Raw genomic sequence first — 24,969 nt, 5'->3', positions numbered from 1 at the left:
TGAGGAGGAAACTTTCCCCTTCACTGTTATGGCTGGGGATAGTGAGGAAGCTGAACCCCGTGATGTTGTGTCCCCAGAGGGTGAGAGCAGTCCAGACCTCCCTAGTGACAATATGCCTGATCTTGAAGTGAGGAAAGATAAGTTTGGTGCAGAGCAGTTAAAAGACCCCACCCTTATCAGAGCCAGGGAAAATGTGAAAATGATTGATGATAACCTGGTGGAGCCGGACACCAGACTTGCCTTTCCATACATGGCTGTAAAACATGACTTACTGTACCAAGTGGTGAAAAGGGGAGATGATTTGGTGGAGCAGTTAGTGGTCCCTAAAGCATATCGCAGAACTGTGCTAGATCTGGCCCACAGTCACATTATGGGGGGACATTTGGGAGTTGAGAAAACTACAGATAGAGTCCTCCAAAGGTTCTTCTGGCCAGGAGTTCACAAAGATGTGAGAGATTATTGTGACTCCTGTCCAGAGTGCCAGGTTTCAGCTCCCAGACCCCACTATCGTAGTCCCCTGGTACCTCTACCTATCATTGAGGAGCCATTTGAGAGAATAGCGATGGATCTGGTGGGGCCTGTTGTAAAATCTGCTCGAGGTCACCAGCATATTCTTGTTATTATGGATTATGCTACTCGCTACCCTGAAGCTATACCCTTGCGTAACACATCATCCAGGGCCATAGCCAAAGAGTTGGTGCAGGTGTTTAGTCGTGTGGGAATACCAAAAGAAATCCTTACAGATCAGGGTACCCCATTTATGTCACGAGTCATGAAAGAGTTGTGTAAATTGTTCCAGGTTAAACAGCTGCGTACCTCTGTCTACCACCCGCAGACTGATGGACTGGTAGAGAGATTTAATAAGACCCTAAAAGCCATGCTAAAGAAAGTGGTGGACAAAGATGGGAAAAATTGGGATTTTCTTCTTTCCTATCTCATGTTTGCCATCCGTGAGGTCCCACAGTCATCCACAGGGTATTCTCCCTTTGAGTTGCTTTATGGCCGTCACCCAAGGGGTCTTCTAGACATAGCAAAAGAAACTTGGGAAGAGGAAGCTACACCCTATAGAAGTGTAATTGAACACATTGCACAAATGCAAGACAGGATCTCAGCAGTAATGCCTATTGTACGTGAACATATGGCCCAGGCCCAGGAGGCACAACAGAGAGTGTATAACCGCAGTGCCAGAATACGTACTTTTTCCCCAGGTGACAGGGTTCTAGTGTTGATCCCTACCGTAGAAAGTAAATTTCTAGCTAAGTGGCAAGGCCCTTTTGAGGTATTAGAAAAAGTAAATGAGGTGAACTACAAAATCCGCCAGCCAGGTAAGAGGAAGCCTGAGCAAGTGTACCACGTCAATCTTATTAAACCGTGGAAAGATAGACTATCACTTGCCGCAGACACCTCATTACCACCAGGGCAGCTTTGCTCCGAGAAGCCATTGATACCAGAGGTAACCGTACCTGACTCTCTGGCAAATGCACAGAAGGTCGAGGTACATGATTTCCTCTTTAGGAACAGACATTTTTTCTCTGATATCCCAGGCCGCACCTCTCTTATCAAACATGATATAATTACTGAACCAGGGGAAAAGGTTAAGCTTAGGCCCTACAGAATACCAGAGGCCAGGAGAGGGGTTATATCCAAAGAGGTGAGAAAAATGCTGGAACTAGGGGTAATTGAAGAGTCCCATAGCCAATGGTCTAGCCCCATAGTTCTGATCCCCAAGCCAGACGGCAGCTGGAGGTTCTGCAATGACTTTCGTAAACTAAATTCCATATCTAAGTTTGATGCTTACCCGATGCCCCGTGTGGATGAGCTCATTGACAGGCTAGGAAAGGCACGTTACATCACCACCCTAGATCTGACCAAAGGGTATTGGCAGATACCACTAACAGATGAGGCCAAAGAGAAAACTGCCTTTGCCACCCCTGATGGGCTATTCCATTATGTTGTTTTGCCTTTTGGTTTGCATGGAGCCCCCGCAACTTTTCAGAGGGTGATGGATAAGATTTTAAGACCTCATAAACGGTACGCAGCAGCCTATCTAGATGACATTATCATCCAAAGTCTGGATTGGGAATCCCATCTACCTAGGGTGCAAGCTGTTATAGATTCTCTGTGTGAGGCAGGATTCACAGCCAATCCAAAAAAGTGTGCCATTGGTCTGGAGGAGGCCAGATACCTAGGTTACACTATAGGCCGTGGTCTTGTAAAGCCCCAATTAAATAAAATTCAAGCCATACAAAGTTGGCCGCAGCCCATAAATAAGAAGCAAGTTCGTGCTTTCTTGGGGATTACCGGCTACTACAGAAGGTTTATTCCAAACTTTGCTTCTCTTGCAGCCCCTTTGACTGACCTGACAAAAGGTAAAGACTCGGTCATGGTTAGATGGACACCAGAGGCCGAGAAAGCCTTTCAGACCCTTAAAAACCTTCTGTGTGCTCAGCCAGTGCTGATAACCCCAGACTTTGAGAAAGAGTTTGTACTTCAAACTGATGCATCTGATGTGGGACTAGGGGCTGTACTGTCACAGGTGCGGGATGGGGAAGAACACCCTGTACTGTATTTAAGTAGAAAACTTAATGACCACGAGAAAAAGTATGCGATTGTGGAAAAAGAGTGCCTCGCTATTAAATGGGCCCTGGAAGCGCTCCGCTACTACCTGCTTGGGCGGCACTTTGTATTAATTACGGATCATGCTCCCCTCAAATGGATGTGTGAGAATAAGGAAAAGAATAGGAGGGTCACAAGGTGGTTCTTGGCTTTACAGGAGTACAGATTTACTGTAAAGCATAGGCCAGGAACACAAATGGGAAATGCTGACGCCTTGTCCCGTGTACATTGTCTTGTGTCCAGATGTGTTCCAGCCCCGGGTCTGAAACAGGGGGGGAGGATATGTGACAGAGTGTCTGGAGAAATTGTAGATGGGGTGTATATATGCCCAAGATTTATCATGTCTGTGATATAAAAAAAGCAACCAGGAAAATAGTGTCCAGAGATCTGTGGCTTCTGCAGATCAGGTTTGAACAAAACTAATTATCAGGGCCTGTGTTGCTGGAGTGGGGAGTGAGGGTGGGCCCCACTCCATACAGACAGTCCGGCTCTTGGGCTGTCTGGTTAATCAGTCAGTCCTCAGGTGTGCAAGTCTTATAAAAAGCCAGGAGTGCAGACACACCTTGGCTCTCAGCCTGGGAACAGGTCATCTGCTAAGAACCTGTGAGAGCCATACAAGTGGTACGTACAACTTCTGTTATGTGTGGTGACTGGTATTAGGCTGGCACCTTGTTAGTGAGGTATCCTGCTGTTTAGTTAGTGCCGGACAGGCATAGGATTTTGTTTGTGTTGATTTATTTCTGTACCACTATCTCTAAATAAAACTGGCTGAGGTCAGTTGTACGAACTCCAGTGTTCTATCTGTGCCTGCCAGAGTGTGCCCCGTCTACTCAGGAGACGACTACCCCGCTACCTAATCCCTTACAATATATATATATATATATATATACACACACACACACACACACACTGTATATCACTGCAGGGCCTGAATATAGGAGAACTAGAGGTCTCACCATGTTCATATGATAGATAGGAGATAGGGAAATAGATAGATAGATAGATAGGAGATAGATAGATAGGAGATAGATAGATAGGAGATAGATAGATAGGAGATAGATAGATAGATAGATAGATAGGAGATAGATAGATAGATAGATAGGAGATAGATAGATAGATAGATAGATAGGGAAATAGATAGATAGATAGGAGATAGATAGATAGATAGATAGGTAGGAGATAGGGAAATAGATAGATAGATAGATAGGAGATAGGGAAATAGATAGATAGATAGATAGATAGATAGGAGATAGATAGATAGATAGATAGGAGATAGGGAAATAGATAGATAGATAGATAGATAGGGAAATAGATAGATAGATAGATAGATAGGAGATAGGGAAATAGATAGATAGATAGGAGATAGGGAAATAGATAGATAGATAGATAGGAGATAGGGAAATAGATAGATAGATAGATAGATACAGATATCTAGTTGTTTTGTGTATAGAGGTCCTGCTGTAATGTATATATATATATATATATATATATATCCTGCTGTAATAGATATATATATATATATTACAGCAGGACCTCTATACACAAAACAAGTAGAAGAACCAGCACATACAGGACACTTAGTTTGCAGAGCCTACCTGCTGCCCTTTATCAGGTCATGTGTCCGATCACATGACCCGTGACATCATCAAAGGTCCTTCAGACTCAAAGGTCCTCTTTCCTACTCGGCTGTAGGGAAGATTTGTGATGGAAGACAGGTGCTCGGGGGCCCCAGTATGGATCGGCGGGCCCCTAACTGTCACATGCGGCCTCTAGGGGCCCAGTCCCCTTTGTTACTACACTTTTTTTTCTTTTTTACTAACAAAAAAAATGTAGTAACAAACGGGAGTGGGCCCCTAGAGGAGCTGGGGGCCCCGGCATTTGCCCTACTTAGCCGGGTGCTGACGCCGGCCCTGGATCTAGGACCTGTCCAAACTGTTCTGGATTAAGTACTAATAAAACATTCAAATAAAAAAATGATGGATGTGATTGTATGTATTTATAGGCTTGATCTTTAAAAATATAAAAAGGTTGACGGCTTTTAACGTTCTTACACTCAATCATCCCTACGCCAGTTCTTACCTGTCTCTACCCCACTTGTTGCCTATCCATATCCCTGCTGGTACCTATCCCTGCCCCACATGTTACCTATCCCTATCCCTGTTGGTACCTATCCCTGCCCCACATGTTACCTATCCATATCCCTGTTGGTACCTATCCCTGCCCCACATGTTACCTATCCATATCCCTGCTGGTACCTATCCCTGCCCCACGTTACCTATCCATATCCCTGTTGGTACCTATCCCTGCCCCACTTGTTACCTATCCATATCCCTGTTGGTACCTATCCCTGCCCCACTTGTTTCCTATCCATATCCCTGTTGGTACCTATCCCTGCCCCACTTGTTACCTATCCATATCCCTGTTGGTACATATCTCTACCACACATGTTACCTATCCATATCCCTGTTAGTACCTATCCCTGCCCTACTTGTTTCCTATCCATATCCCTGTGTGTACCTATCCCTACCCCACTTGTTATCCATCCATATTCCTGTTGTTAACCTCTTTTTACTTTATTTTACAGACCTCTACCCCTTCCTGGTGGCACAACCTGCAAACCACCCATGTCTTTGCCAGTGGAGATGCCATGCCAGTGAGCTCCTTTGAGCTGGCTTTGGTGTGCCCTGGGTGCAGTGGCCTGTGACAGCTGACCAACTGGTTATGGGCCACTGGGTGGCTGGGGCTGTGTGTCCACCACCTCTTTTTCTAGACTCTCATGGGCTTCAATCCATGTGAGGTCTAGAACCTCATCATCACCCCATGGCATGCTCTGCATACTCACCGCTGCCCTCCTAGCTACCCTCCACACTGCTGTTTCAGCTTTACACCCAGGAGCTGCTTCAAAATTTTATAAAAATTTTATTTTAAAAATTACATTTACAATCAATTAGCAAGTCCTGTTCCTAACCCACCTTTTGGTTGCATTTGCAGCCCCCTACCCCTTTCAACACCCATTTTACAGCCATTTTTGTGACCTAATGTTCAGATCCCCATTCACTTCAATGGGGTTTGGGTCAAGTTTGAATGAATTAGTCACAAAACTATATAAAACAAGTGATCTTGATCAATGCAAGGGACATCGTATCAACTATGTACTTGGTGCTAGGACCTGCGCGTCCTAATTGTAAATATTATTATTTTTATTTTATTTATTTATTTTTTTTCTTTTCTTTTTTTGGAAGTTGTTCCTTATTTTTTTTCCTGATCACAATAAAAAATTTGTTTGGAGAAAAAAGTTTGAATGAATCAGTGAAACATGAATTTTCCCTACATCACTACATGTGGCCTATATGACCCCTCTTCATCACAGACAAAATGTATACACTTGACCAGTCATAAGCAGATACAGAAGTCCAGACCAGTCCACCTGAATATATATGCCAGACCATACGCCCTAAATGAATCGAGATCCGACCCCATAAATATAAACCCCAAACCGGACCCCCTAAACACCAGGTCAGACTCCAAGTAAATCCCCATTATATAAACATTTATCCTAGACCTTTTAAATACAGACCCCAGGCTAAACCTCCTAATAACAGACCTTTTCAGATGACATCATCTAAATACATACACTCCAAATCCCTAATAATAAAGAGCCCCCAGACCACCTGAGCTAATACAGAGACCCCCGGAATAAATATCTATCCCAAACAAGACCCCAGAGCCCAGAGCAGGCCTGCTTCTTGTCCTTTATGGAGCGTTGTCATGTATGATACCGTCACTCCTTTTCTCTCTGTCATAGTCGTTCTTCTCTTTTCCTTAGACATTGGCGTAAATGTTATCTTCTGCCTCCTCTATGGACTAACGAGAAAGAGAAAGACATCAAAGTAGTTACTAAACAACACACAAACAAGACAATACTATAGAAGAAGAAAAAAAAAGTAAAATAAATATATATGTAATCTGGGTTGTTAAAAGAATTGTAGCAGAGATGTTTGTGCTCCGAGGAGAGGAGATTGATGCATCAGATGTAGAGGACTTATGTCCTAATTAATAGACAGCTATGACGTTTACGTGGGACGGTGGCCAAATCGGTTACATTATCTTGGTGGCGCTACGGAGGTGGTGGTGGTGTGTGTGTGTGTGTGTGTGTGTGTGGGGGGGGGGGGGGGGGGGGGGGGGGGTGATGGGGGGGGGTTGGGGGGTTTGGTTGTGTTAACTTGTTAGTTATTTTCACACCCACCCCCGCCTGTAGATTTCAAAGTTGGTGGGAGTTCTCCTTTAAGCAGAGCGCTATTTGACTGTCTTCCTCTGTACCATTATGTATCTGCCTGGCTATACTCATACTCACCTTCATAGTAAAACACATTTCATTGTCCCGCTCGACAGTCAATGCATTTACATACATTTCTGGAAAAGAAACAAAAATTGTTTACAGAATGTACGTTTTTGGTTAAAGTGATTTTAAGATTGAGGCTATGCTCACACAATGTTTTTTAATGTAAAAATATATCTGTATTTTGATAATTACAGCTGTAAATAATGATCATGCTCTTTACTTACTGCCGTAATTATCAAAATATGGCCGTATTTTCACTTCAAAAACTGTAGTGTTAACATGGCCTGAAGGTGAGAGCAATAACGCTATAGATTATACACATTGCTGTATTACAGCTTCCTACAACCTGCGCACTCTGTAAACGGAAATGTAGAAAACATAATAGACTTTAGCAAGTAAACAAATAACTGAATATATATATACCGTACCATTGTCGTCTTCTACCTTCATACTGGCTGGTGAATCTCTTGATAAGGCACCTTGGAAAAACAAATGTTACAAGATTTTTGTAAGATTGTCTCCATGTTCCACTGTGGGGTCACAATTGGCAGATGAAAAAAAAAAGTTGTAAATAGGGAAATGAGGGAACTCGAACCATCAAGTTAGAATTTGCACATGTATCTGTTCGTTATTCCTCAATAAAGTTTGTTGAAATTTTGCTGAGCAATCACCAAGCTTGTATGCATCACTGTTGTCCTGGCAACCCCTAGCCATGCCTTGGTTTGGTTAGATGGGACATGTGACCCTGGTGTATAATGGTGGGCATAATGATGTCAGTGGGACATAAGGAGGCGGTGAAAAACAACCGCAGATTCAGACCTCTGTTCTTAATAGGGAAAGTGTCAGGATCGGGCCATACAGACACGACAAGACAGTGGGCCCTAGGTCTGAACCCACCCACTGTCACTACCTGCTTGCCTCGATTGGCCCTAGGCGGTCGTGGACAACCACGAAGATGTTCCCTACGCTGATAAAGTGCACACAGAACGAGACTGACGAACAAACATAAAAGAATGGTGAACAAGCCGGGTCAAATCCACACAGGCAACGCAGTACAAAATCAGCAGGCAAAGGGATCGTCAAATAGTCAGGCAGAAGGTCAGATAACAAGTCGAGTCAAAATGAGGGATTAGGAGAGGGGTTCGCAGGAATAGACGGGGAATCTGGAACCAGGAGTTACCCTCAATAGCCAGCGCTGGGACTCTGCCTCAGCTCTATTTTATGCTGAGCAAGAGCCCGGTCTGGATCCCCATTGGACCGGTGTTCTGATCTCCCAGGTACAGACAGGCAGAGAAACCCGTCAATCACAGCAACAACACAGGTGTAAAATCAAGTCCAGAAGCTTCTCAGCTTAACTCCTGCATAGCCAGAAGCTGAGAAGCAGTCGGGTGTGGCACACAAAAGCAAAACACCAGGTCCAATTCACACAGGCTACTGCAGATTCCTGACAGAAAGGTTGCTGATACAGGCAGGGAAAGAAAGGCCTGAACAAGTGTGAAAACTGTGGGATCATCTGTGCTAAGGAGCTGGTGGCTGTGAGAAAGTCAGGGAGGAGGGGGTGAAAACAGATTGCTTAAATTAAACCACAAGTGTACTCATTTTTACTAGTCGGAGGCTGGGGAAATTGTTTGGTCCACTGTATAGGTAAAAATAAAGGGTTCTCCTTTAACCCCTTCACGTCAGTAACATGTATATATATGTTCTTACTAAACATACCCGTTCAGTAGGAATGTATATATACATTCCTGTTACTGACGGGGTTTTTGATGAGATCGGGAGCGCTGCAGGGATAGCGATCCCGCTCTCATCTGTGTCCGGGGCCGCAGGTAATGAGAGTCAGCTGCGATCCCGCAGCCAACTGTCATTAACCCCTTAAACATCGCGGAGTTTAAGGTACCCAGTGACAGATCAAGCATCTGTCACTGAGTGATCGGGACCCCCGCAGCCATGCTCCTTACCTCCGTCCTTTCGGATCCGCGATCTATGTGTAGAGTCTGCTCTCAGACAGGCTCTATACATAGATCGCCGATAACACTGATCTATGTTATGCTCCGGCATAGCATAGATCAGTACATGCAATACATGTATCTAATAAAATATAGCATTATTTTTCCCGCATGGTGAATGGCGTAAACGGGAAAAAAAAACGCACAGAATTGCTGATTTTATTAACCTATATATCACAAAAAAATTCATAAAAAGCTATCAAAATTTTTCTGCTACAACAATATGATATTAATAAAAACTAGAGATCATGGCGCAAAAAATGACACCCCAAACCATCCCTGTAGGTAGAAAAATAAAAGCGCTATGGCTCTTAGAAGGCGGGTAGGAACATTGCATTAATTTGACCTGTACTTTTGTGCATCAAAGGGCTTGGTCTTGAAGGGGTTAAATTGAACCGCAAGCCATTTGTGGCCTAAAGTTCATGTTCCCATTAACTTCAATGGGGTTCAGGTCTGTGCAAAAGTTCGGGTAAAAGTCAGTGTCAAACTTTTTTATTCAGTTCAAACATACCGATCGAAGCCAAATATGTGCGGGCCCGCTCATTATTAGTTGTAAATAGTGTTTATTTTATTTATGCCTGTTCTCAGTTACGACTGTAATTCTATACAATGTGTGGATTACTGGGCAATTGTCCAATTTTAATGGCGCATCATGCATTGAAACTATGGCTGCATTTTGGTATTATGTCACTATGTGTGAACATAGCCATACAGTTACATTTTCATCAATAAAAACAACAATTTTGCATTGTATAATATGATGGCCAATGATGGCCAATCTCATAGAAGGAGGAGTCATCGGCCAATGGCACAGGTGATCGGCTATAACCTCTCCAACAATATCAGATGGTCATCTCAGGTCTGAAACATAGATGAGTAAAGATACATACTTGGTTCACTAGGTTCACTTCTCATCTTGTTCCTTCTTACAAGGAAGACAATCCCCAGTAGAGCTGCCAAAACAATTATACTTCCTCCAATTACCGATCCAGCAATGACTTTAGGGTCTTGAAGTAAAGGTGCTATAAAGTACATAGAATTGGTTATGGATGGTTCCAGCACATTATGTAGAGCTTATGTACTCCAGTTCTGCTGCTTTCTGCTGAAGACACTGAAAATTGTGTGTAAGCTTTTCTCTTTGTCTCCCTCTCCTCCCCTCTCCCTTCCGAGAAGGCTAATGTAAACAAATCCCTGGTAATCCCTAGCTACAACTTTGTAACAAATTTGTAATGCTGGGAGGTTTAATCACAGTGAGTTCATTAGCAACTTGACCTCAGAATAACCCACCCAGCATTACAAAGAAGCTGCAATGTTGCAGATACAGCCAGCCAGGGACTTGTTAACATCAGCTGTCTTGGAAGGGAAGAGGGAAGAGGGGGGGGGGGGGGGGGGAAACCTCACACACAGTTTTTTGGTGTCTTCAGTATAAAGCAGAACTGAGGGAAGGAGACTAAATAGATATTAAGTGTTTTGGCTGCGGTGCCCCATGCTCACGAATCAATGGGTGCCCCCCTCACCTCAGTTGAGCGATATCTCCCTTTGGACCAAATTTACACCTGCCACTGCCGTCCAAGTATGATAGAGATCCCAAGATGTACAGGGGATTTGTCTCATGCGCACTTCCAAGGTGGCATTTGACATCAGCCTCCTCGTGGGGAAGGCCTTGGCCTATGGGATCAGGATGATCCGGTCACTACCAACCTCCAAGCCTTCCTGTTGGAGTTCTGGTACGTGTTTGAAGAGCCTGCTCGAATTTCTTCTGGGGAGCGTCTTCTTGCAATGGAGTGTCGTCTTGCGTCCTCTCCTCTTGCAACGGAGCTCTTTGTTGGGAAGTACGAGGTACAGTTCCGCACTGTGGCTGCAGAACTCTACTGGAATAATGCTGCCCTAGTCACCACCTTCAAGAATGGTCTCTCTAGTTGAGTGAAGGATGTGCTTTTCAGCCGAGACCTTCCATCCTCCTTAAACGACTTGATCCACCTGACTACCTGGAATGACATTTGATCCTCTGAGAGAGAGGAGGAGGTCCGTCAGTAATGTGAGTTAGTCCGGGTTCACTGCACATTCCGGTTGGCACCAGCATTTCATAAGCCGCCCCAGCCAACTACTGAGGAATCCAAGCAGGTGGAGAGAGTTCACCTTACCCAAGAAGAGAGAACTCGTGACTAGGGCACCATTATTCCAGTCAAGTTCTGTGGCCAAAGTGCGGAACTGTGTTGTACTGTGTACTCCCTGACAGAAGAGTTCCATTCCCGCAAGTTGAGGAGGGCAAGAGCAGAAATTTTACCTGTACTGTGCCAACCCTGACTATTTCCTCCTTAACAGCCTGCATCGTCCACAGCAGTTGGGAAACTCCCACGCTAAGGTAATGTAGGAGAGGCCTTCCTAGGTGTGTACGCATCCTCTAAGCGTTTGTATTTACCGGTCGTGGTCTCTATTCCATCCGATCAGCAAAATCATTCCACTGACCTTTTGGATTCCGGGTCCGCAAGCTACTTTATCATAGCAACATATGAAAAGTAATATTTTAGTGCAATACCCTTTTTATTTTCCTTTCTATTAGGGATGGTCCGAACCTGCCGAGGTTCGGGTTCGTATGCTGCTCAGCAGCAGATTCCCGCTGTCTGCCCGCTCCGTGGATGGATACAGCGGGAGGAACACCTGGAAAACTGGGATACAGCCTATGGCTATGGCTGTATCCCAGTTTTCCAGGCGGCCCTCCCGCTGGATCAGACAGCGGGAATCATTACCGAGGGTTCGGGTTCGTACGAACCTGAACCGAACTCGGTTCGGACCATCCCTACTTTCTATGTTTTACTAGCAATGAATGCCAGAAGGAGGAAAGTTCTGGCAATTTTTGTAAATGGCAAATTATTGCAGTGTTCATTGTTTGGTGCACAATGCTGGGAGATGGAAGGATATCTGTAAATCTACCATGTACTTACCATAGACATTAAGACGAATGGTTTTCTGAGCTTTTTGTCCCCAGGAGGTTGTCATCTCACATCTGATGGTTTTCTCGTCATCATCTAAAGACGGGGTAAATGTTATAGTAGGTGAAGTCTTCCAGATGCCGGACACATCGCTCTTCTTCCACTTTATAGCATAGGATGTGGCAGAGCAGTTCCCAGGAGGAGAGCAGGTCACTGTCTTATCTATACCAGCAGTCACCGTCCCAAGATCTGAGATCACTGGTTCTTCTGTGAGATCTATTCAAGAATAAATGAGTGAGTTAACTGAATTTACTATGATGTCAATATTATATTTATTATAAATAATTATGATAAAAAAATAATATTTATTTGGGGGGCACAATGTATTAAGGGCACACAGTACATTTTACCTCATTTGGGGGGGGTGCAGTGCCTTATACCTTTTTGGGGGGCACAGTGCATTGTACTTTCTTGGGGGCACTGTATTAGGGGGTCATAGTGCATTATGCCTCATTGGGGTCACAGTAAATTATAAGTCATTGGGGGCATGATGCATTATACATTGGGGGTCACATTATTGGCACTGTATTAAGGGGCACAGTATATACCTTTTTAAGGGGGTCAAAGTGTATTAAACCTCATTGGGGACACAGTGTATCAAGGGAGTCCTTTACATTATACCTTACTTAGGAAGGGGGGATATGCATCTTTGGAGGTACAGCACAGTGCATTATATTGTACCTCATTAAGCCCAGCACAGTGCACATTGCATTAAATATCATTAAGTGGAGGCATGGAGCATTGTACATTGTACTATATATTAGGGGGGGGGGGGGGGCACAGTGCATTATACCCCATTAAGGGTGGTACAGTGCATCAATTTCCATAACTGGTGGCACAGTTCGTTATACCATATTAGGGGGCGGGAGCACAGTGCATTATACCTCCTGGGGTGCACAGTGTATTAAGGGGCTACAACACATTTTCCTTTAATATTTCAATATGGGGGGGGGGGGGGGTTGTAGAGTATTTGGGTATTCAATTCATAGGGTGCAGTGTGTGACACTAAGAGGAGCTTTTCTTGGAGAATGTGATCTGCTGGAAAAGTGGAAAAAGGAAAATTCTGTAGAGATGAGATGTAGATGGAAGAATCATGGTGGTCTAGATAATATGGGGAAGAAAAAAAACAACTGTAGAGAAGAGGTCACCTGTAGTCACTCATATCATTGTGTAAAAGTTGGGCTGGGCTAGGCTGGTGCCCCTTTCTCAGCCTCCGTCCTATGCTACAGACCGGCCTCTATAAAAGTATTACATGATTTGAAGAGCAGACAGGTGGAGAGCAAGGGAAGAGTCTGCATTGCTTGGTGTGTAAGGCTGGGTTCACACTACGTTTTTTTAAATCTGCTTTTGCACAGAACTTATGCAAAAACCTATGGAATAACTGATGCATTTGTCTGCATCTGTTCTTCCATTGACTTCTATTATATATATATATACTGTATATATCTATATATGTATAAAAAAAACTGATTAAAATGCATCTGTTTTTTAACGTACACAAAAATGTAGCTGACCTTATTTTTGTGTACGTTAAAAAAAAAGGTTTTTGATCCTCTTTTTTTTATAATGAAAGTCAATAGAAAACTGGATTAAAACAGATGCAAACAAATGCATCCGTTTTTTATCTTTTTTTTTTTTTTTTTTTTTTCCAATTACGGATGAAAAAAAACACAGTGTGAACTCTGCCTAACAGGATATCTGTAAAACTAATATGTACTTACAGCAGACATCGAGAACAATGTGTTTTTTAGTGGTCTTCCCCTCAAAGTTTGTCATCTCACATGTGATGGTTTTCTGGTGATCATCTGGAGTTGGGGTAAATGTTATAGTAGGTGAGGTCTTCCAGATGCCGGACACATCACTCTTCTTCCATTGGATAACTACAGATGACGCAGGGCAGCTTCCAGATGGTGCGCAAGTCACTGTCTTCTCTATACCAGCAGTCACTGTCCCAAGATCTGAGACGACTGGTTCTTCTTGCAGATCTATATGAGGAATGATGAGTAAATTGACAAAAATGGTAATGTTATTGTTAGTATTAATTTTTAGAGCATTACATCCAGGGTGAGATAAGTATAAAGTTCAGAGCGGTTTACATACATAGAGTTACCTGAATAAACAACTGAAAATCAAGCAAGCACAATAAACATGAACCTACTGGGTAAAAGACTGGAACTGATAAAAGAAGGCCCCGCCCATGAGGAACTGCAATAAGAAGGGGAGGAGGAATAACACAGGGAGCATGGACGCTGCTGCTGTATATAGTTTTGCAGTGGGAATAGAATAATTGAGAGTTGTAAACTTTTCAAACGAAAATGGGAATTCAAGCTGATTTTGAAAATTTGGATGGTTGGAAGGAGTCTGATATGTTGTGGTAGGGAATTCCAGCGCATGGAAGATGGACAGAAAAATATTTGGCTATAATGATGTGAGGAGCAAAGAGCAAAGTATACGGTTTTGTGAAGATCATAGCTAATATATGGGGCGATATCATGATATTATACCATAGTTATATGGAGGTTAGCAGCTTTTTATGTCTTTCTCAGTGTCTCCAAATGTATTCGAAATAATTTCTGCTTCTGCTCAGGAAACCCCCGTGGCACCTATGGAGTTGGTAGGAAGACATTTCTGCATATAGTAATGTTATAATGCCAGTGAGGCTACTCCAAGGATCAGGCACAAAGTGGCCAGCACTGGAAAACTGCTAACAGTAAGCTAGTTATGCCTTATGTATTCCTAGCTAACTGTTTATACATAGCCCTACGGTAACAGCATAGGGTGTGATGGAAACTATACAAAAGAGTACAGGCATCTGACAAAGGCAAATGTCCCTTCTTTTTTTCAAAACATGTAATATGTTTCGAGGGTGATGTAAAGCTATATCTGTAAAACATTTCAGTTGCACTGGTGACTCATTTTAAAGCCCCTAAATCCTTCTCTTCTGAAGTCTTTGCCAACACAGAACTGCAGATATAATACTCAGATAGAGTATTTGGAAACATTGAACTGCAGTTTCCATTGTTTGGACATTTCCATTTTGTTTGGCCAAACTAATATGTACTTACAGCAGACATCAAGAAGAATGGTTTTCTTAGTTGTCTTCCCCTTGAAGTTTATCATCTCACATGTGATGGTTTTCTGGTGATCTTCTAGAGACGGGGTAAATGTTATAGTAGGTGTATTCTTCCAGATGCCGGACACATCACTCTTCTTCCATTGGATAACTAAGGATGTGGCAGAGCAGTTCCCAGGAGTAGAGCAGATCACTGTCTTTTCTATACCAGCAATCAGTTTCCTTAGATCTGAGACGACTGGTTCTGCTGTGAAATCTATACAAGGAATAATCAATGAGATAATAAAATAACTATGATATCACAATGAACTACAAGTAAAATAAAAAAAAAAGAATACATAATATAACAGAAACAAACAAATCAAAACAAGCAAGTCCAAGAAACATGATCTTACTGAGTAACAGACTGGGGCTGAGGATGAAGGGAAAGGTTGCAGATAGACTGGAGGGGTGCAAGAGCATTAGAACAAAAGACACAGAGAAAAAATAGTAAATCTGAGATATTGTGCAGAATCAAGGTCAAAATAAGAGGTCAAATGAGAAATGGGCAGAAGGGGCAGAAGATTTGGAGGACTCTGATTTGTAGTCTGAAGGTGAAATCACTGGGAAAAGTACAGTCTTTACAAGGCTTTTCTTAGAAAAACATACCAGTTAGCTATCCACAGGATAGGTCATCAGTCACTCATCGTCAGGGTGCAGACATCCCGCACCACCACTGATCAACTGTTTGGTGAAGCTCTTAACAGTGTATGAGGCCGGAAACTGTTGTTCAATGTGTAGTGGCCAGATCTGGTTACTGCAGCTCGGTTGCCATTCACTTGAACAGGAACTGAGCTGCTGTTAGAAGTCGCCACAAACACTGTGTAGTGCTGGCACAGAACAGATGATCAGAGGGGCTGCCGGGTACGTGCACCCTGCCGATGAGTGACTGATGACCTATCCTGTAGATTTCAGTATGTTTTGCCCAGAAAACCACATTTGCTGCAATTTCTAATCCTTGTAAAGGTGTTGTATCGGGTACGGAAAATATAAATGTTCCCCTGTACTTTGTATAAAAATAAATAAATAAAATAATAATATTAATAATAATAATATGGTTGAAATAGACACATGTCCACAAAGTTCAACCAGCGAAAGGTTAATGGTTTATGCTATATTTCTATACTATAGTGTGCCCCACACACTGTCTACTGTACTCAACAACAGTAGATTTGGGAACTGCGGAACACGTTGGCAATGTTGCCGGGCAGTAGAGATGGTCATCATTTCCTTCCCTTGTGGTGCTGAAGAGCTGAATCCCATCTCTGTTAGGAGAAGACCATGAGGAGACTATAAAGTGCAGTGTTTTGGATGTAGAATGGAAGTATGGGCGATGGACCTGGATGAGCTATCTGGAGAACCTTGTATGGCCTGAAAGAGAGAAGAAGACCTGAACATGGCCAGCTTAAAAACATTGGTGATCCAAGAGAACACATTGACTTATCCACCATGAGAACATCAATGGGCTAAGGGTTGGAGCATTTTGTTCATTGTGGATAGAACAGAGGCTTGAGAATAGGAAAAGCCAGAGCCGTGAATAAAAGCACCGGTGGTCAATTGCTGAACTCTCGGGCGGCATTCTTCTTAGACAAGACGGACTCTGTTCTGGGAGGGAATTTGTGTATTTTGTTATTTAGAGGTCTCTGGAAAATCTGAGTTGGTTTGAGAAAGATGGTAACCCTAGGGGTCTGGGTGTGTCACAACTCTTTGGACAAGTTAACTGGACACAAACAGTGTGGACAATCCAGACAGGAGTTCCTAGAAATGAGTAATGTTAGAGAAGATATCCCTGTCCATTATACAGTGAGGCTGCATCAGGTATGCTATAAGTCACATTGTGGCAAGAACTTTGATCTGTAGGTATGGAACTGAGAAAGATGAATTCTTTTCTGTTGCTTTTATAGGGAACCTGTCATCAATTGTTATGGTGGAGTCACGAGTCATTGGGGTGGTCCTCAGTGCCTTCTCTCCACCTCGCCAGCCTTGTTTGATAGATCTCTGCCTGGGTGTAGGGATATATCTATTGATCAAGGCCAGTGGGGTGGGGAGAAATCTCCAGGGACTGCCTGGACAACTTGAGGTATAAGCGGCATGAAATAATGACAAGTTTTCCTTAATACAAGTTTGTCGTAATGAATCCTTCAATAATAAGGTAAGAAATTTTAACCACATTGTAATTTAGGTTTCCTCAGCAAACCTGGTCCATCTGAAAATGCTAATTAGTCTGTAATAAAAGGGAAATTGTTCACAGACCTGACTGGTTAACCTGGCTAATGGAATGAAAACATTACCCAAGAATAGTTATGTTGATGATGCGGCTTATAAAAACTTCTTTATAATAAAAAAAAAGAGTGTGGGAAAAGATGTTGGTTGTTCCTAGGCAGCTGTGTGCAAAGTATTAGGAAAATATAAAGGTTAGAAAAAGAGAATGGAAGGGTAGACTTAAGAAAAGAACACAGTTTCAAGATAGAAAACTCACCACAATGCTTGAAAAATAGAACATGCTCCACAAAACAGGTGGAAACGGGAGTCAATGACAGAACTGAAAGAAATCGGCCAAATGTAATGGGATTTACATAAAGAGGAACCACAGGTCACCCAGCACTAACATCTACACAGAGAGCTAAAAAGTACAATCATGGGGAAAGATCTGATAAAAGTGACATCACTGATCAGTCACCGATCTGCACTGGTCATCTAGGGAGATGTGCCTACTACATAGGAACCTGCTAATATGTACCTGTTGGCGCTAATTCCGACTCTGGTCTTCTGCATGGTGCTGTCGAGGAGTTTTTTCTTTCAAAATAAATATGCTAATTAGTCTTTTTGATGTTCCTCTACTACTAAGTGCCCTGTTTTTTAAGCCTACCGGCTCATATGTCCCCTCCTACTCTCTCCGAGGAGAGAGACAAGCCTACTTATGCATATATGAGTATGCATTAGTAGGTCTGGAAATTAGAGATGATCTAAGAGATTAACCCGAACCATCGGCATTTGACCTCCGCTGCCTTCCCGTTCCGTGGGGAAGGCGGTACTCGGGCTTTCTCCACCTTCCCCAAGAAACGGGAAGGCAGCAGGAGTCAAATGCCGATGGTTCGGGTTAGTACGAATCTGAACCTCGGCCCTGTTCAATAATCTCTACTGAAAATACGAGCTAATGGACGGGTGAGATGGTGCACATAGGCACATGGAGAAACATGAGAAGACCAGTGCTGGAATGAGCACCTCATATGTACAAACCTTTAAAAAAAATCTTTTTCTGGAAAGTCCAGCAATCATTCAGCAGAGACTAATATGGATTTCTTTCTTGCTACCACCATCCTGTACGTTTGGTGGTTCCACATTTTTTCTAGTTGTTGAACAGCAGGATCCTGCACATCACTCACACTTACCAGTCACTGTAATAGTGGTTGTTACTTCTTCTATATAATTATATTTCACTCTACTGTCTTTGCTTTCTTCAAATCTAAAGTAATACGTCCCCTGATCTTCTCTCCTCGCATCAGTTATGGTCAGGGTGCAGTCTCCACTATCCGGATTTCCCGCCAGATAGAACTTTGATTTGGGATCCCTGGCTTTATCATTAGTGACAACAGTAATCTCTTGATCAAAAGGCAACTTTTTCCAGTATCCAAAGGAATTGCTGAATGTATTTCTATTATCAGCAGTAAAGGTACAAGGAATGGTGACACAGAGACCCTCCTGTACACTGACACTAGGAGCCACTCGTATAGTATAGCCTGGAAGACATGTGATACCTGTAGAAGCATAAAGGAGAGTGTTATTATATATCCGGTATTACATGTAACGAATAACCCATATATGTATTCTGAGATATTTTCTCGATAGATAGACAGATAAGAGATAGAGTATTAGATAGAAAGATAAGAGATAGATAAATGGGACGTGGCTTAGCTATGGCACTGTGCGGTCGTGCACCGAAGGAGCTCTGCACACAGTACCATCTTTCTTCCCTATTCCTGTCCTACCTTCCATTCCTGGTGATGCCCAGGCAACGCAGGAGACCTGCACAGAAGACACCGCAGCCACAGATCTGCTTGTCCTCCCTCCACTGTCTCAGAGTCCCGCTGCAGAGCCAGCTACCGCACCATGCAGGCAAGATGGTCCCGTGCGAGATCGGGAATGTGATTAATTAATAGTTCGGGCAATTACGCACGTGGCGATACCAAACATGTTTATTTATTTATTTTTATTTATAACATGGGAAAAGGGGTGTGATTCACACTTTTATTAGGGGAGGGGGCTTTTTATTATTAATGACACTTTTTTTTTTACTTTTACACTTATACTAGAAGCCCCCCTGGGGTTAGGGTTATTCCCCCTGGGGTTGGGGTTATTCCCCATGGGGGACTTTAAGTATAAGTACACTGATCTCTCATTGCGATCTATGCTGCACAGTAATACAGCATAGATCAATAAGATAGGCACTCGATTGCTTCCAGCTGCTGCAGCCGGAAGCAACCGAATGCCGAGCCGGGATCAGTGCCATTACGGCGCAGACCCTGGCCAGGTGAAGACACGGGGATCGCTCTTCCGGGACAACGTCCCTGGGGGGGGGGGGGGGGGCGATCTCCTCCACTAGACACCTGGGAACAGCTGCATCAGGTAATCGGATGCAGCTGTAATCTTTGACAACTGCATCCGATTATCTAATTAGAGGGCACAGCGATCGGACCGTGTCTGCTAATAGCCGTGGTCCCTGGCTACATGCGGCGCCTGGGACTGTGGCGGTTCAGAGCGTGGCCGCCGTGCGGCCCCGCTCTGAACACCTGTGGGCGGCCCTGGACGTACAGGTACGTTCAGGGTCGCCTAAGGGTTATAAGTTTTCTACTTTTTTATTACTCATTATGTGCCTTATTATCTATTGCACTATATTTTCTATTCCAGTGGCCTTCTCAGTCTTATATGTTTACCAGTTATTCATGCTGTGCCTAACCTGTTTCCTCTCCAGTATATTTTCAGTTACCACCCTATAACTATGCTGGGGTTGGCTTTTACTCAGTGGGGGGTCTGAGAGAGGGTGTCCACGGCTCTTTTCTAGCAGGTATAAGTTGGTATTGTGTTTGTCTATATGGTCTCAGACTAAAGCTGTAGTATGCTGCTCCCGTCACCAGGTGTCACTGTAATTTTCACCTTATGTCTTTCGGGCGTAAGGTAAACTATACATAGGTTAACTGTATTTTCTATTGATTGTGTGTATTTCCTGCCACTGTCTCGTGATTTATGTCTAGCCAACTAGCCAATCCCTGAGCTAGCTATCTGCAGTCACTATCCTATCACAGAGAATTATCTTAGTTCCCTTGCTCAATCAGATCCCCTCTGAACATATATATATATTGGGACTACTTGGGGCAGATTCCTGTCAGTGTATGTTGGACAGAGAGTGTATACAGAAAGTCTGCTGCAGTGTATATCCAGGGCCTGGCCTGAGGCCAGGACCCATTTGCAGAACTTTATGAAACAGATTATTCTACTTTCTATGTCTTATGCCCATGTCCGACTAGTGCCTAAAGGTGCCGAGGCTGCGTTAAAGGGGATCAAGGGACAACCCTGTGGATCATCCTGAGGATCATTCCAGGTACAAGTCAGTAGTCAAGCTACTCTACTGCAACTCACTAGGTTTCCTAAGGGGTTGCCTCAATGGCTAGCTCTAATCACAAGGTGGGGCCTACATCACTGAATCTGTGTCACTTTGTGCCAATAGACAGCATTATGAAGACGTTCATAACCCGTGGGTGTAGGTAACTCTTCTCTAAAGCTTCCACAACTGAAAGTCCTAGGATATAGATAGGGCTCCACTACCCTGAGCCAACCATTAGCCCACTACTGTCTTCAATTCCCAACAAGCAAGGCCAAATCTATTTCAAGCAACTATTGTATTCAGAGACTGTGCCAAGTGTTTATCTCCATCTTTCTCCGAGTCTGAAAAGTATAGCCTCTCATCTGCCAGCATATCAGCTGTGATCTGTAAACTACCGGTATCCATTGTCTGCTCAAGACTCCTAAACAGTGAACTGTCTGTTGTCCTATCAAGAGTGATATATATATATATATATATATATATATATATATTGTAGACATGTCACAGGTGAAGTGCTCGAGGGGGTGTACATCTCGCCTAGGTTGCTACACACGGTGAGATGGTGAGTCCAGGATGGATCTGTTGCTCAGCAGTGTTATGCTGCTGAGTTGTTATTTATTTTTACCGGGCCTGGATTTACATGGAATGGCAGGTAGGTTTTGGTAGTGAGACTTGGCATTCCCTCCCCCCCCCGATCCACTTTGGGTGTTGGGATCAGGTGTGCTCTGATGAGCCTGGAAAAGGTAAAAGCTCTGCAGAGCTGCAGGTGGTTGCTCTCAGCCAGGAGTGAACAGCCTGGGTGTCTGTTTGGGAGAAAACTGTGAACATAGCCTCTGCTGGAGCTTATATATACCCTGCGGTATCCAGGTGGAAGACGCACTGTGATAAGTGTTAGATAGGTGAAGAAACTTGTTAGTAAGAGCCCAGACGGGCAAGACCTTTTTGTTTGTTTTATTCTTAAAGCACGGTGCTGCTGTATTTCTGTTTGCTGGACTGTTTATGCTGCAAATAAACGCCAAGCTGTCCAAGTCTGCTGTGAACTGTGTCCAAACACACCATCCCCCGGGATATATATATATACACACACACACACACACCTACACACCTTGGCTTAGGAGTAACCTGGATTGAGAGCGTTTTGCAAGAAGAGCTCAGTTTTTCAAAATTGTAACTTGGTTTAAGAGCATTGCTTTGGTTTAAGAGCTCCCTGTACTGGGTGGGAGGGGAGTGGGGGAGAGGAATGGTCGGCATAGCGGGGTCTACAGCGCTGTACTCTGACCCAGGAAGTCTCCCTCACCTTTAAAATCATAGCCTCAGGCTGAGGCTTGCATCAGGGGACAGAACTGTGGAGGTAATCTCTTCATAGCTGTAACCTGTCTCTCCCCTGGCAGAGAGTGCTGCTACACTGTGCCCACATATGCCCTGCAGTCTCTGTCAGTCCTTGTGTTTCCCATCCTCTTCATCCCTACTATAATCTTCCTGCACTTACACTCAGCTACACACACTGCTATAATGTAACTACACTTACACTCCATAGGAGGCTACCATAGGAGCAGGGTAGGCAGTTGCTATGGGGCCAGTGCAGGAGCTTGTCCCGAGGGGAAAAGGTAAGAGCGTGTGTCCTATTGTTTAACCTCTTATGTACTGCAGTGTATAGGTGACCCAATGTTTACTTAGATGCTGCAACACAAAAAAAAGGGTTAACAAGCAGAAGACAGAGATCTCTGCTTCACTGCTCTGATAACCTCTGTTCTCCAGCTGGGAAGTAGGAAAGGAAAATGACTCTGTGCAGAAGGTTATCATTGCACAAGCAGTAAAGCAGATATCACTTTGTCTTTTGAACTTTGGGTCACTTACACACTGCAGTACATAAGGGGTTAAGCAAAAGGTAGTATGCTCCTGCACATATGTATTTAACCATAAGGGCTCCTTATGGGCTGTTATAGGTAAATACAGTGGACTGTCATAGCAAGCAGCCATTGGCTCTTTGCTCTGCCAGTCACTCTTGTGGCTGCAGCCAGAAACATCACAGAGCACACAGGTGGAACCAATTGTCTGCATATCAGTGATTTCTTATGGGAAAATTTGCTTTGGTTTATGAATGGATTTGGATTACAGGCACAGTCCCGGAATAAATTATGCTCGTAATCCAAGGCACCACTCCATCTAGAAGGACCCTTAATGGCCTAGAGAGAAGCAGGGATACTGTATGTATTGTAACTTTACCTCTCAGGTCAGACCCTCTGCTTAGTGTACTGTACTGAAGCAGGGAGTCTTGTTTAAGTGCCCGCTCCTGCAGAGCATTGGGGGCACGTCCTAATCTGAATCAGAAGCTGAGTGCAATCTGATGTAAACTGATTCATCTCTAGGCCTATGCACTTGCAGAACAAGACCCTTCTTGTCTCCTGAGTTATGCACCAAGTACTTTTACATTGATCTAAATGATTACATTTCCCATTTTATTGGGACTCTTAGGGTCCTATTACACAAGGTGATTATCGTTCTAAAAATCGTTATACGGTTCAGATATAAGCTATTATCATTTTTTGTAATTGCATGCAAAAATTAAACAACTAACAAGTAATCGTTGATTGCATGCTGAGACCTGGACCTAAAATCATCGTTGATCGGTCACGAATCGGTCAGTGTGATAACACGTCGTTCCCATAAGTTCTTTAGGTGTAATAGCTCTAAAACAAACGATCAGCGAGGACAGGACGACCACAAGAACAATCGCAAGTGAAGATCATAGTTCTGTGTAATTAGGTGAACGATTTTGGGTCGTTTGCCAAAGCGGTTGCTTGAGATCGTTCATCATTAATCGTCAAAAAATCGCTCTGTCTAATAGGGCCCTTTGAGGTTACTGTGAAGTGCCCCATAGAAGGGAACTGAGTAATGAAGAATATATTAGGATAGGATTCTCTAGTAACAAATAGACCTGTATATATCCCACTTACCTCTCCACAGCCGGGACAGGGTCACCAGTAATATCCATGCACCACAGAAGTTTCTAGACTTCATCCTGACCCAGAATTTGTAACTTTCTCCTGACATATGCAGAAACCTCTCTGTTATGGCTTCTTCCTTTTATATGCTTATATACTCATTACATAGCCACTTCCTCCTAGGTATTCTGAAAAAGGGAAACACAAGCAAAAAAAAAAAAAAAAAAAAACGAAAAAACAAACAAACAAAACAATATATATTTTACACATTTTAGGGGAGATTTATCAAACATGGTGTGAAGTGAAACTGGCTCAGTTGCCCCTAGCAACCAATCAGATTCCACCATTCATTCCTCACAGACTCTTTGAAAAATGAAAAGTAGAATCTGATTGGTTGCTAGGGGCAACTGAGCCAGTTTCACTTTACACCATGTTTGATAAATCTCCACCATTGTCTTTGTTTCTATTTTTATGGTGCAGCTCGGACCCTATGTCTGACATACACTATGCTAAACCTCTTCATGTCCCGGCCCAAAATGGCCTAAATGGGCTGGCCTAAATGGTTTAAATGACCATAGCATTGATCAGTATTATTGGCGCTCTTCTCATAGAGTTTACCTGTGGCAGGTTATATGAGAAGATCACCAATCGCACTGCGGGAGTCCTGATCAGAGTTGCTTCTGTCACTTCCACTTAAACACTGTAATCGCTGCAGCCGGTCATTAACGGTATAGCCGATAGCAACCATAACTCACCCGCTATAAAGCAAGTCCAGCTGCTAGGCACGCTTCATAACTCTGTAGTAAATAATGGTGTACAGGTACGGCATGGGTAGTTTGGGAGTTAAAGGGCTACCCCAGAAGCTTAAAGAAAAAAAAAATCTTATTTTGCTAATACATTGTTTTAATAAAGTTATATTACTTTGTGACACAGCCTCTCTGCTGCCTCCACTGTTTGTGTTGGGAACTACAGAGCTAGAATCCCTGCAGTTCTCTATTACCTGCGCAGCTTGCTGATGGCTCTAGCTGCCCATGTCATGTTGTGCTGATGCATCATGGGATTAAGAGTGGTTTAAAAAAATGCAGTTATGAATCTGAAAGTCAAAATGGTGGGTAATAAAAGTACACATGGGGGGGGGGGGGGGTAAAGCAAAATTGGTTCCGTTGCCCCTAGCAACCAATCAGATTCCACCTTTCATTTTCCAAAGAGTGTGAGGATTGAAAAGCCGAATCTGATTGGTTGCCAGTTTCACTTTACACCATGTTTGATAGATCTCCCCCATGGTCCTTCCCTGGAGGGATATCTGTCTTAAATGAGGCTCCACTGACTTTTTTTGCATACCAGCTGAGAGGA

General features: G+C 43.5%; 1 protein-coding gene across 1 annotated transcript; it reads right to left on the bottom strand.

The window, feature by feature from the left end:
• Positions 1-5,970: 5,970 nt before the first annotated feature.
• On the bottom strand, positions 5,971-23,696 carry LOC138768807 (sialic acid-binding Ig-like lectin 8). Its single transcript, XM_069946761.1, has 9 exons — positions 23,629-23,696; positions 18,462-18,827; positions 15,023-15,286; positions 13,679-13,942; positions 11,910-12,173; positions 9,855-9,986; positions 7,387-7,437; positions 6,971-7,029; positions 5,971-6,480 (listed from the first exon to the last, which is right to left on the bottom strand). Exons 1-9 carry the CDS (start codon positions 23,690-23,692, stop codon positions 6,439-6,441), a joined length of 1,506 nt encoding a protein of 501 aa, XP_069802862.1. The 5' UTR covers positions 23,693-23,696; the 3' UTR covers positions 5,971-6,438.
• Positions 23,697-24,969: the final 1,273 nt, after the last annotated feature.

Source organism: Dendropsophus ebraccatus, chromosome 12 (assembly GCF_027789765.1).
Source record: "Dendropsophus ebraccatus isolate aDenEbr1 chromosome 12, aDenEbr1.pat, whole genome shotgun sequence".
NCBI classification, from domain to species: domain Eukaryota; kingdom Metazoa; phylum Chordata; class Amphibia; order Anura; family Hylidae; genus Dendropsophus; species Dendropsophus ebraccatus.
The sequence above is the reverse complement of the archived record's forward strand: the minus strand, read 5'-3'. Positions and strand labels throughout refer to the sequence as shown.